This window comes from Medicago sativa, chromosome 6 (genome assembly GCF_051527215.1).
Source record: "Medicago sativa cultivar Bolivia chromosome 6, Bolivia_mono, whole genome shotgun sequence".
Classification (NCBI taxonomy): Eukaryota; Viridiplantae; Streptophyta; class Magnoliopsida; order Fabales; family Fabaceae; genus Medicago; species Medicago sativa.
The window spans coordinates 83,878,056-83,896,003 of NC_140754.1; the positions used below are offsets into that span (position 1 = coordinate 83,878,056).

Sequence of the window (17,948 nt, forward strand, 5' to 3'; positions counted from 1 at the left end):
GTCTGTTACATTGGTTTTAGAAGGCAATGAATCACATGTTTTAATTATATTAAACAAATGGAGATATTCATTCTGTTTTTAAGTACAATGTTTGTTAAACATTTCTTCCGAATTAAGCTTTTGGATCTAATTTCATTATGTTTTTAAGTACAATGTTTGTTAAACATTTCTTCCGAATTAAGCTTTTGGATATGATATTTATGACATACTGCTACATTTGATATAAAATCTGTTATGCTTACATCGTGAACTTAACTTCTGATGCAAAATTAACCAAATTCACTGTCTAATTGAAAAAATTTCTGAAGCAAATAACAATCATAACACATGAACTGAAATAAAACACACAACGGATAAGAACCAAAATTCATGTCAAGGCTGCGATTATCACTCACCATAACCTCAAGAAAAGCCCGATAATTTCTCTTTGCAATATATTAGCTTCTCCATTGTTTATGACCCGGGCGGTAGCACGGGTAAAAGTTCTAGTTACGTTAGCGTGCATTTACAAAACTCAACTACATTATATTTTCACCCCACTTACATGCTAAATGTAACAGCCTGATTTTTCGCTAGATTTATTTTATTATTTATTTATGTGTGTTTATATGTGCTCATATGTGAAAAGCATCATAACAACTCCAGGGGTATCAAAACCCACCTTGTTTAGGTCTTGAAATGGTCTAACTCACTATCACTTTTCTTGAGAAATTGTGGTTTTGAATTCACGAATTTGAATGGTTTTTCTTGAGTTTTTGAGTGTTTTTGATTTGTTGGAAGTGTTTATGAACTTTTGGTTGAAAAATGGTGAAGTTTCATGGAGAAATGGAGATTTTGGAATTTTTGATGAAAATGGTGATTTTGGCCACTCAAAATTTCGGCCCCCTCTCTCTATGAGTTGTTGGGTACTTATAGAGGGAGTGACTTGGTAACCAAGAGTGCAAAAATTAGGTTAAGTGGTGGGTAAGAAAGGGTAGTTTGAAATTTTGCCAAAAAAAAAAAGAGTTTTTGGAACTTTTTTGGATGATTTTTTATGGTGAGTGATGATGTGTTGGATAATGATGAGTTGTTATATGTGAAGAAGAATCTAGATGCACAATTTGTGGGGAAAGAAATGAAATGAGAGTGAAATGTGCATTTTTGGTGAATTTGTTAAAGTTAGTGTTTTTTGGTATTTTTGAAAATGAACTTTGTGACTTTGAAAATAATAAAACAAAATGGTGTAAAGTTTGTGATTAGAAATGTAATAGAAAAGAGAAGAATTGAAATTGGAATGTTTAGTGTAATGAAATTGAGTTTTCTTGAAAATGAAGTAACAAAATAAAAAAATGTGAAAAAAATAAAATAAAAATGCATAAAAAAAAGAAAATTTGAAGTTAACTTGTAAAATAAGTAACGGGAAAAACATTAATGGGAATGAATTTGGTGTGAAAAAAAAGGTTTATTTTGAAAAGTTGACTTTTGGTCAACTGTTGACCTGGGTCAAAGGTTGACTTCGATCAACAGTTGACCTTGGTCAATATTGACGTTTTTTTGAATTTTTTTTAGAAAATGAGAAGAAAGAAAGCTTTGATTAGGTCAAAAAATGGGGTATGACACTTATCATAGAGGGGTATAATTAGAAACAAAAAAAATGACACTGAAAAGTTAAAACTGCAATTTTTACCATTTCCATCAAATTAGTCCTTGTACACATGGCTGCCTTGTTGACACGTGTACATGACAACACAACATGCAAGAGGACACATCATCACCACTAACGGAGCTTTTGGATTGAGGGACCATTTTGATGGATGTCTGTAAAATTCAGGGACTAAATAGATATTTCGCAAAATTCAAGGACGAATTTGGCTGATTTTTGAAAATTCAAGGACGAATTTGAGGTATTACTCGAAGCTTTATGTTTATTCTATCTTATATTATTCTATTTATGGACTTACTTGTGCACTCCGTAGCTTATAATGCAATGCATTCACTAATAAAAAACCCAAAGTTAGTGAGGCAAATTTAGCAAGGGAAACATGAAATCTATCTCTAATTTGGTCACTAAATTTTGTGACGAGCAAATTAGCGAGAGATTTCAATTTTTGTGTCATTAATTTCCCTCGTTAATTTTTCTTTTTGTAATGATGATTACACTTAAACACATTGTACTTTACCATGTTTTGCATTTAATAATTTAATTATTAAATCATATTTATTAATTTAATTATGAATAAGTCTTATTTATCAATTTATATATAATTTGTACTTATTTATTTATCTTTTATCATCTATCTGTTGTTCTATGTGTGCGATCCTATAGATTCTTATCCCTTTAGTAAATAGTAAAAATGTTAAATCATATATTAATATTATAAACAACGATAAACATCTAACAATACATTGTTGTCACCTAAGTGACAAAAATGTTATGTCATATGACGAAATCTTTTTGTGATAACGATCATGTGTATAATTACCCCTTTGTCTTTATTTCTATATGGAACACAACATAAATTATGTCTCCCTTGTATATTCCAATATTTAGATTTCTTGATTCTAGAATATACTCTGGAAGTAGTAACGAATAAGTCTAATATTTCGTATTGATTTAATTTGGCATGGTCATGTATGTTAGAGTCATATTCCATCAAGAGACCTAAAGATATCTCTCCTATTATACAGGAGGGACAAATCCCATCTACGTCCCTCATGTCTCTCAACATGATTTGTCAACGGCCTATTAACCAACTTTACTTTTGAATGACAATAAGACACTTGAGTCCACATCTAGGGATCATAACAATTTCAGGTCTAATTGTGATATACACCATTATCACTATCACTATGAGAATAACTTATGACATCTTCATAACCTATACTATACCGTATTCTCATGGTAGGTCAATCTAGTATAAATATTACCCCTAATATTTATACAAACCGAACCGATATATATTTGATCGGTTTGAACATTTTTTTTATTGAAAACCGAATCAATCTGGATGTTACCGAAATTCTTTTAAAAACTTTTTCTAGTTACGCCCTATTTAATTCTTGTTACACCCTAAAATGATAAAATTATCTTTAATTAAAATTTAATTTTCAAATTCACCGAAAACCCTTTGCATCGTTCTTCCTATTCCAAAACTCGGTTTAAGTAGGTCATCTAAACCCTATTTAAGTAGGTCATGTACTGAATTTAAGTATACATACTTAAACTAAATTTGCGTTAACCTCCTTAACCTTGTTTAATGACTCAACGTAATCTTTATTTTAAGTAATGTAAACTGACTCAATTTACATGTACCTACTGAAACTGAATTTAATTTAACCTCAATCTTTAAATGAATGTTTACTTAAATTTAATTAACGCTAACGCGTGGTGCACCAACACATACTCGTCGTTTGTAAAGTGCATAACATATCAACACGTTGAACAACAAGAAAAAAAATATAAAAACTTAGCCTCATTGAAGTCAAGAAGAAATTAACTTACATATATGTAATAGACTATGGATGAAAGACTTTTTGATTCAATCTTTAATCTTTTATTGAGATTAATTGAATATTCATGATTGTTGTAGGTGAAAGTTTAGACTAACAATGAGGTGTAACGAAAAAAGACTATGTATGTTAGTCTAAATATGTGACGTAGGTGTAACGAAAAATATGTGAGGTGTGTAGAAAATTCTTCTTTTAATGAAATCAAATCTCTCCCCCGTATTATTCTCCTGCATGCCATCAAAATATATATTCTCGGTTTGAAATTTCTTTTCTTGGAATCAAATCGCTCTCAATTACAAGTGCTCCAAATATCAGATAGGGCACGCCTCTTCAATCTCTCATTCTTCACGTCCACTCTTCGGTACTTTTAACGATTCTGCAGTTTCTTTATTGTCGATCATATTATATATTTGTGTGTTTCCCCATTCTTGCTTTTTAATTATATATTTGTGTGTTCCCCCCATTCTTGCATTTTAATTCTGCAGTGATACATATGAATTTTTGCGATTTCGTTTTTCATTTTATCATCATTATCATAAATTGATAATCGATTAATCGTCATAATGATTTTGTATGCTCTAGAGTCTAGACCTTACATGCTCATGTTTGTGTATGTTTTGTATTAAATAGTGAATCATTATAGCCACTATTTAACAATAGTTTTGATTAAATAGTGTATCATGAAACAATAGTGATTTGTTTAAATTCGTGTTATTGTAGCTATCTAGCAACACTTAATTTGAAAAAAATGACATAATTCAGTGTAGTCATAGGTGTCAGTGTCGGACACCAACGTGTACTAATATGTACTAATGTGTTTCAAAGTTGTTGATTTAAATATTAGGGCTTTTTTGCTGTGGTTTATTTAATCATCTGATTTATTTGTTTATTACTAGTTTAAATGAGAATTTGTGGATTGAGTTGGAATTTCCTGTTTTGGAGGAGTTTCTGGTGGAAAAAGGCTAGAATAGATGGAAAAGCTTTACCTGTATTGAATTTGATATGGATAACTTTTTCATGTGATGTATGGTCAAAATAAAACAAATTGAAAATTGAATCTTGTATGGTGTGTTTTTCTGTTGCTTTTGTCATTGGAGTGCTATGCTTGTTTCTAAGTTTTTGGAGGGTTATATGAAAGCTTTGTAGTGCTGATATTTCTTATTGAATGCGTGTCGTGTCCGGTATCCACCACATGTTAGTGTTCCAGTCCCACACAATACTAACATATGTGATTGCATTCAATTTATTCATGTTCTCAATTTTTTACCGGTCAATGTGGCAGCGGCTTGTCTAATGTTCATGTATTTGTCATTGCTTCATAGAATGAAAGTGATATGTGATCAGTAGGATGATTTGCAATAAGAGTGTAGTTTCTTACTGATTTATGTTTTATAGGATGATATGTTTTTTTACCATGCATCAAGTTTTAAGTTTTTCACATAACAAATTCTCTGTGGATATATAGCTTATTTGTTGTCCTTATTTCTTTCAAGGTTATTCATCTATCATTGTTGTACAAAGATGGCTGATGCTCATTATACTGATAAGCTCATGGAATCTGATGACATGTTTGGATTTATCGTCATGGATGGTGAAGGCACTCTGTTTGGGACCTTGACGGGTAATACAAGACAGGTGCTTTACAGGTATCGATTGTTTCCTGCAAAGAAACATGGAAGAGGAGGGGAACCAGCCCTACGGTTTTCCCGTGCTCACTTCTTGAAGCGTATTAACCATGCGAGGAAGACTGCTGAGCTTGCAAGCATGCTTTATATCGATCCTAATACCAGACAACCTAATGTTTCTGGATTAATACTTGCTGGTTCTGTTCAATACAAAACTAGTGAGTTAGCCGATATAATTGATCCCATTCTTAAGGAAAAAATAGTTAATGTTGTAGATGTATCTTATGGAGGGGAGAATGGATTTAATCAGGCTATTGAATTATCTTCTGAAATTCTGTCCAAGACAAAGTTTGCTCAGGACTATAGTTTGTGCTTGGAAAATTAGGGTTTTTAAAAATAGTTCGCACATGTTGAATCAGATTTTGGATTCATTTCTCAAGACCGAACGAAAAATGCGTGCATAAATTTTAGTACTTATTTATTTTATTTTATTAGCATGATATATTGCATTCTAACATATTTTTTGGTGTTATTTTATAGATGGTTTTTAGTTTTATTTATAATGCTTATTCAATTAGGGGCTTAAATGCATTTTTTATCGCTTTACGTAGGTGGAATATAATTTTAGTCCCTTTATTCTATCACCCAGTTTTCAGTCCCCCAATTTCGTACATTGTAGCAATTTTGACCTCAATTCAAAAATTTTATGTAAAGAATGTGATTTTTTGACCCAAAAGTGGCGATTTTACACTCTAATTTCAAAATTGAAGAGTAAATATATTACAGAAAAATGTGGGTTAGGATCAAAATTGCATTAGCGTGTGAAAATCGGGAGCAAAAACCCAAATTTTAAAATTGAGGTACTAAAGTTTGGACAGGGAGATCGGTCGGTTTGCATACAACACCCCCATCTGGAACTGTCACGTCATACCCAACCGTTGGGAAAGTTAGTATGACTAGAATATGTATTTTGTAATAAACTATGATATGGTTTGGTATCGGTTTAGTCCTTAAACTACCACTCTCATCTCAATTTAGTGCATAAACTATGTAAATATAATAAGTTGGTTTGGTATTTCTACAGCATCACAGAAGAAAAGTTCGCAGGTCTGATGGACAGCAATAGAACACATGTGAAGCGAGCAAGTATGATATGGTTTGCTTGCGTCTGAAGTATTTGGAAGGCAAGACATGAAAGGTCATTTAGAGCAAGTAAAATTGTGTAGATAAGATGGTTGAGCATATATTAAATCGAATAACCTTGATTATATCATATAACAATGGTGCCTGAATCCAATGGCTTGCCTTAGTCTGTCGTGACAAGATCTTCCTAGTGTTGATCTTCAAATCGAGGCTAGTGCTGCAAGTCTTAGCGTTGCAGGTTGGCAGGGTTCTTTGGAGAGACGGGACGGATCTTAAGATATAAATAGATGGTAGCATTTTTCATTTTCCTCCCACAATGAGTGAACGCAGAGAGTGAAAACATATATAACAACCTAAGAAGAAAGGTTTGCTTGTTGCAATGTTGTTTCTGTTACAGTTCTGTTTTTTTCTTCCTGATATAAAACAAATCAGTATTGTAGAAATGACTTTGGTTTCGGAGTATTTACCAGCTTGTCAGTGACATAATTATAGTGCTCAATTTATCTTCATGTTATAATGTCCATGCATAAACTACTATAATTTGTTAGAGCCATGTTTTCATACTGAGATCAAATACTGATACGCAAGCAACAATACTCTCAAGCTCCTTCGGATGATTCTCAAGAACATCTAATTCACTCTGCTGGTTACTTTAAAGCAAATTTGTAGCCTTTGTAATTGCAGAATTGATCTTATCATTTTCTTGAGAGGAGAGATTTAGATTAATATCCTTCTTCTTTAAAGCATTCTTCATCTTGTAAACACAATAATGTAATGCATTCATTACATTGGCCTTCCCTAGAAATTTTTCATCTTCAACACGGTCATTCTTAGCTTCTCTGATCGTTTCTTGAATTTCTTTGGATGACAATCTACGGTAGTTCACCATCCTATTATCAATGTCCTCTCCCTTGAGGTGAGTGTTTCCAGCGGCGGCCTTAACTTGGAAGACCTTATCCTTAATTGTAAGTAGAGACACATCAAAAGTCCCACCACCCAGGTCGAAGATGAAAGTATTTTGTTTTCCCGCACACTTGGTTCTCTTGTCGAGCCCATATGCAATAGCTGCAGCAGTGAGCTCATTGATTATCCGCATAACATTAAGTCCAGAAATGGAACCAACATCTATGGTGGCTTTCCGCTGAGAATCATTGAAATAAGCGGAGAGTAACAACTGCATTCTTGACAAGCAATTCCAAAAATGTCACTGCAATCTTGCGCATCTTTGTGAGAACCATAGACGAGATTTCCTCAGCACATAATTGCTTCTCTTGATCCTTGCCTACCAATTTACCTCTTAGCATCTGTCAAAACAAAATTGATAATAAATTCTCATCATTCATTTGTCCAACAGACATAGTAATACAATGCAACAACATTATCGACAACAACAAAAACATGAAGGAATACAAAATAGAAATATACCGAAAACAGTGTTTTCCGGGTTGGTGGCAACCTGATTTTTAGCAGCATCACCAATCAACCTTTGATCATCAGTGAAAGGTGTGGTTTTTGATGCCTTGATCATTGTGAATAATATTAACTCTATTGTGCTCATCAAGCCACACAACAACACACAAATACGTTATTCCAAGGTCAATTCCCACAAGAATCCTTCCTATTTCTTTTTTGCCATTTTCTTTCAAGGATGCTGGTACAAACAAAATCAAATCAAGATTAAGAAGAAGCAAGAAGCATAACGTTTCAGGTTTTGTTCTTAGACTCAAAAAACTCATTCTTAAGAAGGAGAAATGGAAAATGATCCTTTTCATTTTCAAGTAACATTGTCGGTGTTGGGCATCGAAACGACACTTACACAAGTGATATTGAAATATGTCGCGATCTAAAATTATTATCGGCATGGACATGTCAGTATTTGTGTCGTGTTCAATGTCAGTAAGGAGAATAGCCAATACAGGTACCAATAGAACATTTGGAATAACCTGCCAAACTTTTCTTGTAAGACCTCTAGACCTCAATCATGTCGTCAATGCCCTCGACATGCCCTAACTTATCTACAACAACACCGTCAAATGACACTCAGCCCATAATGCGACATGATTTCATTTGCAACGAAACGACTACCACACCAAACCCATATTGCAACTCATATGTCATAAAGGTATAGCGATACCAACGATGTATAATATCAACAACTTTAAGTATAATCGCACAACCAGGGGCGGTTTCAAGGCCTGGCTAGCTTGGGCAGTTGCCCGGGCTCTGACCCAATTTTTTTTGCAATTTCTTATGTAAATCCCTATAAATTGGGCAATTTCTTTAGATTTATTGATTATTTACTTGTAATTTCTTATGTAAACCCCTCTGAATGTGTTGCAATTTTTTTTTTTGCCCAGACTTTATAATAATTCTGGCTCCGCCACTGCACACAACATAATATCCATGAAGTTGACACCGGATAGAATCAAACTTGAGACCTTGAGAGAAGCACACTTCAACGTCTTAAGCCAACACCAATACACCATGAGACTAACCCAAGTAGATTTAGTCTATATCCATACCTTAATTAAGTTCATTATCTAAATTATTTAGATTTAACTAGTCATTCCTTATAGACAACTAAGGTCTTTCAATTCTCATCAGCCCAAAAATCGATTTTATGAAGCTCAAAATCTCAGTTAACTCTAAACTTTGATTAAACCTAATTTGATCACTTAACTAATCAAATAATATTGTTATTAATTTATAATATAATATAAGATTTTTTTTAAGGAAATATAATATAAGATTTAGATCCCCGCTTAAGTAATTTCAAGTTTTTATTTTTATTTTTATTTTTTATATTTCATCAATCTATTATTGCTAACCAAAAGTCGATTATTTTCTCAAGTCTTAACACTTTCTACGTTTGTTATGTATTATTATTTTTTTTGACAAAAACAAAATGATATTCATTTATTCAAATCGAGAGATTACATCATTCAACACCGCTAAAAACGTAAATGATGAATCTGCGAACAAACTCACAGCATCCAAGTTAATAGCATATAACGGCATAATGCCTACAAAAATACATGATAAAATTAAAGTGACCGGAATATCCATGGCCTCCGGATCTGCAACGTTGTCGCCCAAATCTTTGATTGAATAATTGATCTTTCAATATGAATCAAATGAACACCGCACGAAAACGGGAAATCAAACAACGCCGCACAAGACGACGAACAACAAACCACCACACTTAGATGATGAAATCACAGAGAAAAAAAACCTAGATCTATGTGAAAATCACTTATTTAGATTAAAATAGAGAGAAAAAGATGAAGAAGGGTGATTTTAGGTCAAGAATTGACCCAAAACCTGTTATGTATTATTATTAACTTCGATATAAAATATTGCAAAAAATTATCCATCAATATGATACTTTAATTTATAAATAAATATTTTGTCACCTCTTCGATGTGTTATTTATACATTGAATTATTTTCACCATTCATATGATTGTTTCTCTTTTGGGGGTTTTCCCCTATCTATTATGAAAGGTTAAAATATAAAAAAATAATAATAAAATATAATAAAAAAAGATGAATTATTATGATCATAAAGGTTTTATGTTAGATCTTTTACTGAGGGTTAAGTGATCACTTCAGTTTGCTAAAGGGATACAAACGACACATTAACTAGAGACATATAATATTTTTCTTCCAAATTTGTAAATGGCTTTTTGCAACTCCTATGTGCTAAAACTATTTAATTGAAACTATGGATGAAACTATTATGTTTGTTTATGCTTTGAATAATTTAGTTAGCTTATAAAGGGATACACACAACATATTATTAGAGACATATAACATTTGTTTATGCTTTTTCCGAGAAAAAAATCCATTCTTTTTACTTATAAAGCTTTCAAAAAAATTTGTTTATTACATGCAAAGAATAAAAAATATGGATCAAACTCTCATGTTTGTTTATGTTTTGATCATCTTTCTTTCTCTATTTCTTATTGTAACCAGCAGAAGTATGTCATCTTTTTAACATTTTTTTTGATTTTAAAATATATTTAACACAATATTTTATCATATTTTAGTAAAAGAAAATTTTCATATGACAATGTAGGTAAAATTCCCTGCCATTCTATCACTGATTGTCCAGATCTTGACTATCATACATTATGGCGTTGTATTGGTGGATTTTGTGAGTACCTTGATGTTTAGAAATAATTATGCTCCCTCTAAGTTTATAATTTTGGGATGTTAGTCACTTTAGTCCCTGAATAAGGAAGGAGTCGTCACTTTAGTCCCTGAATGCAGATAAATTGCAAAATAGTCCCTGAATGTAGATTCTGTTAGTTATTTTAGTCCCTGAATGCAGACTCCGTTATTCAATTTAGTCTCTGAATGTAGACTCCGTAGTCACTTTAGTCCCTAGTCTACATTCAGGGACTGTTTTGCAATTTCTCTGCATCCAGAGACTAAAGTGACTACTCCTTTCCCATTCAGGGACTAAAGTGACTAATTCCCCTTATAATTTTATTTATACATCAAAATGTTTGTAATTTTATTATTTACTTCAAAATTTGATTCATATTTCGATGGCTTTTCAATATTTATCACAAACACAAAAGGATACTATTATAAAATGGAAGTATTCATACCTTAATTTCCTTATACAAGATATCACAATCAACAACTTTATCGCATGATTATAAGAATATATTTTTTTTTTGTTGGTCGGAGTTTGAACTCGGATCTTGCAAATTTATGATTATGTTTATTAATTATTTATTTTTCTTCAACATTTAGTATCTATTTAAAACTTCGTTGAAAATAATTTTTTATTTCTCTATAAAAGGAATACATTCACTTTTATGTCATAAATTCTTACAGGAAAATTATTATCCCCATTAAATAAAGTAGCAATTTACATGTGATGTGTGTAACTTAAATTTTTAATATAGTTATAATACAAAAAAATTAAGACACATATGTTTTTTTACCGATGTGAACCCTACTAGATAATATATTTTTTTGGTGCCCTAGTAGATAATATTTTTAAAGAATTATTGTAGGGTTCACCTGAAAAATTGTTAGCTGATGTAATGATATAGTAACAATTGAGTAAAAGTGTTAGGTCCAATACACCAAGCAACAATATAACCCATTCATTATTCACTCACGTGTTAACAATTTTAGTCAACTATAGTAAAAATAAAATAGTCAATTAGTCAACAATAATAAGAAATAGTCAAAAAAAGGTGTTACTCCCTCCGTTTCACAATACTTGTATATTTTGGAGAATAATTTTGTTTCACTTTTCCTTCAAAAAAAATAATAATTTTGATTCACTTTACTTGTCACTTTCAAGTTTCAATGCAACATTAATTATTGGTTTATCAATAATACCCTTTACCTATTTATTGTAGAGAGATAAACAATAGAATGAAATAATAAATGAGTAAGGGTATTATAGAAAAAACACAAAGAATTTCATAAAAATGACAACATTTATTTGATTATTTGATATGTGTAATTTATTCAAAATGGACAAGTATTGTAAAACGAAGGGAGTATAAGCCATTGTGTCACACTTTTCTCTCTCACCGTCACACTCACACTCAATTCAACGGAACCCTTTTCTCAACCGCCGCACTTCCCGCGACCACCGTCATGCTCACACCCTCGACCACTGTGGAGCTTCACCGATGAATTTGACACCGTTATTCATTCTTCTCACCCTTCACCATCACACATTCTCATACCTTCGAGCTTCTCACCGATGAACTCACACCATTGAATCTTACCATGGAGCTTCACACTTCACCGATCGAGCTTCACAGTCCCGGATCTATTGAACTTCATCCTCCAATTTCACAGTTGCAGATAGAAACAAATCTTTTTTCCTCTTTCGCTCACAGGTAACACTTCTCGAATTCTTCTTATGTTTTGCATTTTTCGCGCTTTCAATTTTGATTTCTTTAGATTTCAGCGCAATTATCTTCGATTCATGCTTTTTCTATATTATGAATCACAATTTTGATCTATTTCGCTCACATTGTTTAATTTTCGTTTTGAAATTCTCTGTGTTTAATTTTCGTTTCACAATTTAACTCAAATTCTTCTTGTTCTGTTTCACATTTGTGATTTATGTTTTCTTTGAAATCCATGTGTTTGATGTTGCCAAAGAATAAGAAATCTTCTTTGTTTAATATATTTTTTAATTTTGCGTTATTTATTAATAAGTATAAAATTTATATTTCAGGGATAAGTTTGGCAATTTTTTTAAAGAATTAGATCAAAATTATGATGTTAATAAAATGGTTGTTAAAGCATGGAACTCCATGAGTAATGAAGTAAGTCCTCTAGTATATTACAACACATGCAATTTGATGAACATAAATAATGTTTGTCTTTTAAAATTGATTATATTATTTAATCAGGATAAACAACATTATTTGGATAAAGCATCTAAGCGCAAGGCAAAACATGAGAAACTTAAGAAAAGGTACTATGTTTATCCCAAATTTAATTGATTTTGTGTTACTGAACTCAATTTCTAATAATATTCTTATAATTGTGTGAATTATCTTTGTGTGTTTGATTGAATAGGGTGACTCCGAGAATGGTGGAATGCTTCACAATTTGAATAATGGTAATTTTTAAATTGCCTTGTTCTTTTAGATAACAAATTTAGTGTTAATGTCTCTGGATTGCTTTAGTTTCATCCTTCTGCTTCATGTTGATACTATCACTAATTAGGATGGCATTATTGCTTAGATTTATGTTTGGGTTTTGGAGTGTTTGTTTTGTTGCTCAGTTCTAAGTATTGTTTTGTTTTTTTGGTTCAACAATATTTGACTTTGCTATTGTATATTGCTTTGTGATTGTTGATATCATTGCAAGTTTTTCTATGTTGCTACCTATGACTATCTTTTAGTTTATATGTGACCACTGCTTAAGGATGCATTATGTTGTTTATTTTGGCAGGACAAAAAGTTGAATACTGTAAAAGGATGTGAGAAGATTTGAAGAAGAAAGACAAGAAAAATAAATTTGTAGAGCATCAACAACTTGGAGCAAAAAGATTCAAGCAGAAAACAAACTGGAAGGTTGATAATATGGTTGGAAGAATAAGAACAGTGAAGTGGAATAGTTTTTAGAGTAGATGTTACATTGGATGAAAACTTGTAATGGTTAGTATGTCATTCAAATTGTGTTGCATAGTTCATTTTCATTATGCAAGAATAAGAACAGTGAAGGGGGGAATTTTAGAGTATGTAAGTCAAACTAGTTATTAAAACTTGTATCTAATTTTGGTTAATTCAAATATGAATGAAGTCTACGCAAAGACAAACTTGGTAGATTCAAAAAAAATTAGTCTAGACAATTTTGCGACACTTTTTACAACTTCTCAAAAATTATAAATGTAACATTTTTTTTTTTGTAACTAGTGATACAAAAAGTGTTGCAATAATGTAACATTTACGACACTTTTTGATTGTTACAGATAGTACTATAAAATGTAACTTAAACTCTTTAGTAACAAGGACTTTACCTAACAATTTTTCAAGTGTTACTAAATTTAATTAGTAACATTTTTCTTCATTTAGTTACAATTTTCAAATGTTACTAAATCTCATATACGTTGCAGTGAGCCCCTCAATTAATAAAGTCACATGGCCTGTAAAGCCTTTTTCACTGTTTGATGGTAAGGATGCATGGTCTATGCGTATAATTTTTTAACATTTGTTCCATAGGGCTTGAATACATGTATTAAATCCATTATCTTTTTTTCATGTTTGAATGTTTTCTAACCATTCATGATATACTTATGATTTGGACTTACATTACATAAGATTGTTATGCTATAAGACAACGAAAAATTTGGCTTTTTTCTGGTTAGTTAAGCTTATACGTAGTAGCTAGGAATGATCTATATCCCACTCAAATATATTTGCCTAACTAAAGTGAATTTGTTCCATAATTTGTTGAATTTTATATACTTAGAATGGGCAACAGTAACTTGACACAAGGAAATATTTCTTACACATATTTTAATTCTTTACCCATGCTTTGGAACATGTCTTTTTTTTTTTTTTTTGTTGCAAAGATGTGTACATGGTTATGGATTGGAAAATTAAATGTTTTGTTGCTGTTAATGAAAATGCTTATCCAGTTAATGTGGCAATCTTAGAACACTGATTATATCACTTTTCTTGTTTACATTTCATTGTTATCTAGGAATTGGACACAGAGAATTCAATGAAAATAATAATCTGAAAGTATTTAGACAATAAATCATATCTTAATGTCATATAGTAAAAAAAAAAATCTCAAGAGATCCCCATTTGGGAACCCTTACAATCGATTTTTTTAAATTAATTGAATGATGTGTAATGTTTTAATTGGAATTGCCCATAAATGATGTGTTGGTCTAGTTACCACACAAACATGACTCTAGATACAAAGTACTTTCTAGCATTAGCTTGAAAACAGTATAATACAACAACAACAACAACAACAACGCCTTATCCCACTAAGTGGGGTCGGCTACATGGATCAAATGCCGCCATAATGTTCTATCAAAGACCATATTTGGATCCAACTCATTGACCTCTAAATCTTTTCTAATGGTTTCTCTAATAGTTTTCTTAGGTCTTCCTCTACCTCTTTTAACCTGACTCTCCTCCATTTGATCTACTCTTCTTACCACGGCGTCTACGGGCCTTCTCTCTACATGTCCAAACCATCTAAGCCTATTTTCTACCAACTTTTCTACTATAGGTGCTACCCCCACTCTCTCTCTAATGATGTCATTCCTAATCCTATCATGTCTAGTCTTACTGAAAACAGTATAATACAATTAAAATAAAATTTAAGTAACTTGTTTTTTTTTTTTTTTTTTTTTTTTTTTTAGAATAGAGAAATGATGGCAAAGAAAAATACAAGGACCCAGCCAAAACAGCAATACAGAAAGAAGAAAAATGACAGAAGCTAACACAGGAACTATACAGCTCCACAATAACCTATAAACAGTAACTTTGTAAGAAGTCTTACCAGCTGTGACCTTGGTGGCCAAATTAGATAGGAGAAAATCAAGGTTTTTAAAAGAGGTCGAAGTATGATTGGTAGAGCAATTACGTGACAAGGTAAATTGGATCATGAGAAAATCTAGAATTTTGATTTGACTCATTTGTCATGAATCTTGATCTGACTCTTTTGACTCATTCTAGATTTTCGCATGATCCGGTTAACCCATCACATAACTACGCTACCAATCTTACTTCGACCTCTTCTAAAATGTTAGCAGGTTTCAGGCCTCCATGAATTATAACAAAAAATAGGAATGAAATTATGTGTAGTAGAACTATATCTAGTGAAGAAGTGAAATTTTTTTTCCAACTTAAAACATGTATCAAATACATGAGAAGATGAATACTTATGAAATGGTTTGGACTTTGAGAAGTGAGTGGAAGAGGGTTGAAGTTCTAAATTTGTTTGAGAAGAGCTGAGGGGAGAGGGGTTATAAATAGAAGCAGGTCCACTTCACATCAATTGCCAATTGTTCTACACCCTTAGATCAATTCTTATTTGTTGTTCAAAATTAAAAAACACGGCAAGACCAATAATTACACCAAAATTCTGATTTGTTGGTAATATCTTTAGGTTTGGGAGAATCATTGTTGGATTCATCTTGTAGAACATTAAAAAAATTGAGTCTCTTGGCCACGGGAGGATATTTGAGAAAAGAGTCGACTAAGATTTGAAGAATGTTTCTTGTGATTCCTTTTAGAATTTTTGTGTAAAATTACTCTCTTGAATAATGGAAAGGAGAGCTGCCCTGTCCTCTTGAGTAGGTTATTATTGGACCGAACTGGGTAAACAATATTGTGTGTTTTTTTCTTTCTTTTCTTTCTTCTTCCTTCATATTGGTTTTTAATTTGTTTGTGATTATTATTATATTGCGGTCTTTTGGTTTTGTTGCCATTGATTTGATTCACTTATCAAGTATTTGTGTGACTTTATTGAAGAATTCACAACTATGACTCATTCTCTAATCTAAATTAGACTTTTGATCTTTCTTTTTTTATCTGTTAAGTTATTTTTAGATATTATTTTGATTTCTTAAGTTTTTTCCTTTAAGTTAAAAACACTAGTCATTGTTATCTAGTACTTAATTGTGACATAATTAATCAATAAATCATCAATAATTAAAAATAACAGCGTTCATCTTTGAAGAACTAAGATAATATTACTTTACTATTAAGATTCAAGTTCTTATATATTCATCTATATCAAATCACATTAAGTTTTGGGTTAAACTAAAATATTATACCAAACGATGACTATTGAAGGAAAAACAAGTTGGTTTATTGATCATTTTGCACTAATAATAATAACATATTAAGTCAATTTTGTCCTTATTAAGGTCAATTCACCTAAGTAGGCCAGGAGCAGAATTTACTTTCCTTTACATCTTCTCGGGCACTCAATAATTTTGTGGAATCTTTCCTATGAAAATGTGGTTTGATTTCATCATGTGAGAAACTTCCTTTGAATCTTCAATAACCGTGTGGTCCCTTTCATCATGAAGTTCGTATATGGTCACTTTCACTAGTGCTTGTAAGTTGTAACCCTAACTGGCTGAAAGGAAAAAAATAACCAAATAAAGTGATGTAAATTATAAAGGCCCCTCAATGAATAGATTCACATGGGCTGTTCCGTACTCCATCTGTTTCAAAATGAGTGTCACTTTTAATCAAAAAAATTTGTTTCAAAATGAATGTCGTTTTACATTTCCAATACAACTTTAATTTTTTTCTTCCAACTTTACCCTCTCAAACTTTTCTCTCACACAATTTTCAATGCAATTTTAAGTTTGTCTTTTTCTAATAAAGTAAGGACAGTTTAGTAAAAGCGTTATATCCAATGATTATTTCATTCCATTTCTTAATCTGTGTGCCAAAGCCTAAAGCGACACTCATTTTGAAACGGAGGAAGTATATTTTAAACATTTGTTTCATAAGGTCATGGTACGTAACTGCATGTCTGTTAAATGGCTTCCAACTTTTAAGAAAATGTGGACCAGACATAATGGTCTTCTCCCTTTTATAACATGAAAATGTTAACTAGTGCCCCCGGGACACTGATTAAGGACTTTAAATAGTAACTTTTTATAAAAATTTGTGTGATTAGTGTATTGTAAATTAAAAAATTTTAAGTTCTGAAAGAATAATTACTTTATTTAACATAGTTAAATAGTGTCCCGGGGCAGTCATAAACAAGACCCTTTATAATATAATGCTGAAGATATAAAAATGTGGACCAGACCATCCACAAATTCTGGACGATAAGGACTTCATTTCTCAGAGTGGCATTTAGCATCTTGAATTGCCTTTTTTTACCATTGAGTTAATTATTCAATTAAATATTATCTAACTATGATGAATGAAGGGTAACTTAAGGTGTCCCCTCTCTTACATAGAATTTGTATTTGCAAAATAGGCCTTTTTAAAAAATTAAATTGCAACATTTCCCAAAAAAATTTCTAAGAGAAATAAAAAATTAATTTTGCATCTAATTTATTGTCCCAGTTTACATTGTACCACACCATAATTTTTGCTTGTTTGAATATCATGTTGCTTCTCTCGTAATTGCTTTATACTAATTCTTATTGATTTGCTTTTTATGCAGGCAGTGATTTGCTTTTTATGCAGGCAGTGATAGTATTGGG

The 17,948-nt window shown here is 31.6% G+C and overlaps 1 protein-coding gene, 2 long non-coding RNA genes and 1 pseudogene across 10 annotated transcripts; 2 read left to right on the forward strand and 2 right to left on the reverse strand.

Moving 5' to 3' along the window:
• The first annotated feature begins 2,889 nt into the window (after positions 1-2,889).
• On the forward strand, positions 2,890-5,631 carry LOC146917498 (eukaryotic peptide chain release factor subunit 1-2 pseudogene; annotated as a pseudogene). The gene is made up of 2 exons (XR_015015654.1): positions 2,890-3,850; positions 4,983-5,631. The product of XR_015015654.1 is annotated as a eukaryotic peptide chain release factor subunit 1-2 pseudogene (transcript).
• A 708-nt stretch (positions 5,632-6,339) lies between these two features.
• LOC146917499 (uncharacterized) lies at positions 6,340-8,371 on the reverse strand. The gene is made up of 2 exons (XR_015015658.1): positions 7,683-8,371; positions 6,340-7,561 (listed from the first exon to the last, which is right to left on the reverse strand). It is a non-coding gene; the product is annotated as an uncharacterized LOC146917499 (long non-coding RNA).
• Positions 8,372-11,357: 2,986 nt separating this feature from the next.
• LOC146917500 (uncharacterized) lies at positions 11,358-11,690 on the reverse strand. The gene is made up of 2 exons (XR_015015657.1): positions 11,569-11,690; positions 11,358-11,534 (listed from the first exon to the last, which is right to left on the reverse strand). It is a non-coding gene; the product is annotated as an uncharacterized LOC146917500 (long non-coding RNA).
• Positions 11,691-11,997: 307 nt separating this feature from the next.
• On the forward strand, positions 11,998-15,679 carry LOC146917501 (uncharacterized). 7 transcript variants are annotated; one of them, XR_015015656.1, is made up of 6 exons: positions 11,998-12,132; positions 12,477-12,567; positions 12,655-12,719; positions 12,824-12,866; positions 15,132-15,188; positions 15,260-15,679. XR_015015656.1 is itself a non-coding variant. In XM_085719333.1 (5 exons), exons 1-4 carry the CDS (start codon positions 12,020-12,022, stop codon positions 12,858-12,860), a joined length of 306 nt encoding a protein of 101 aa, XP_085575459.1. In that variant the 5' UTR covers positions 11,998-12,019; the 3' UTR covers positions 12,861-12,866; positions 15,132-15,679. The 7 variants fall into 7 exon arrangements, 5 of the variants coding, with proteins under 5 accessions (XP_085575459.1, XP_085575455.1, XP_085575456.1 ...); XR_015015655.1 differs by having other exon boundaries at positions 15,137-15,188; XM_085719333.1 differs by having other exon boundaries at positions 15,132-15,679.
• The last annotated feature ends 2,269 nt before the right edge of the window (positions 15,680-17,948 follow it).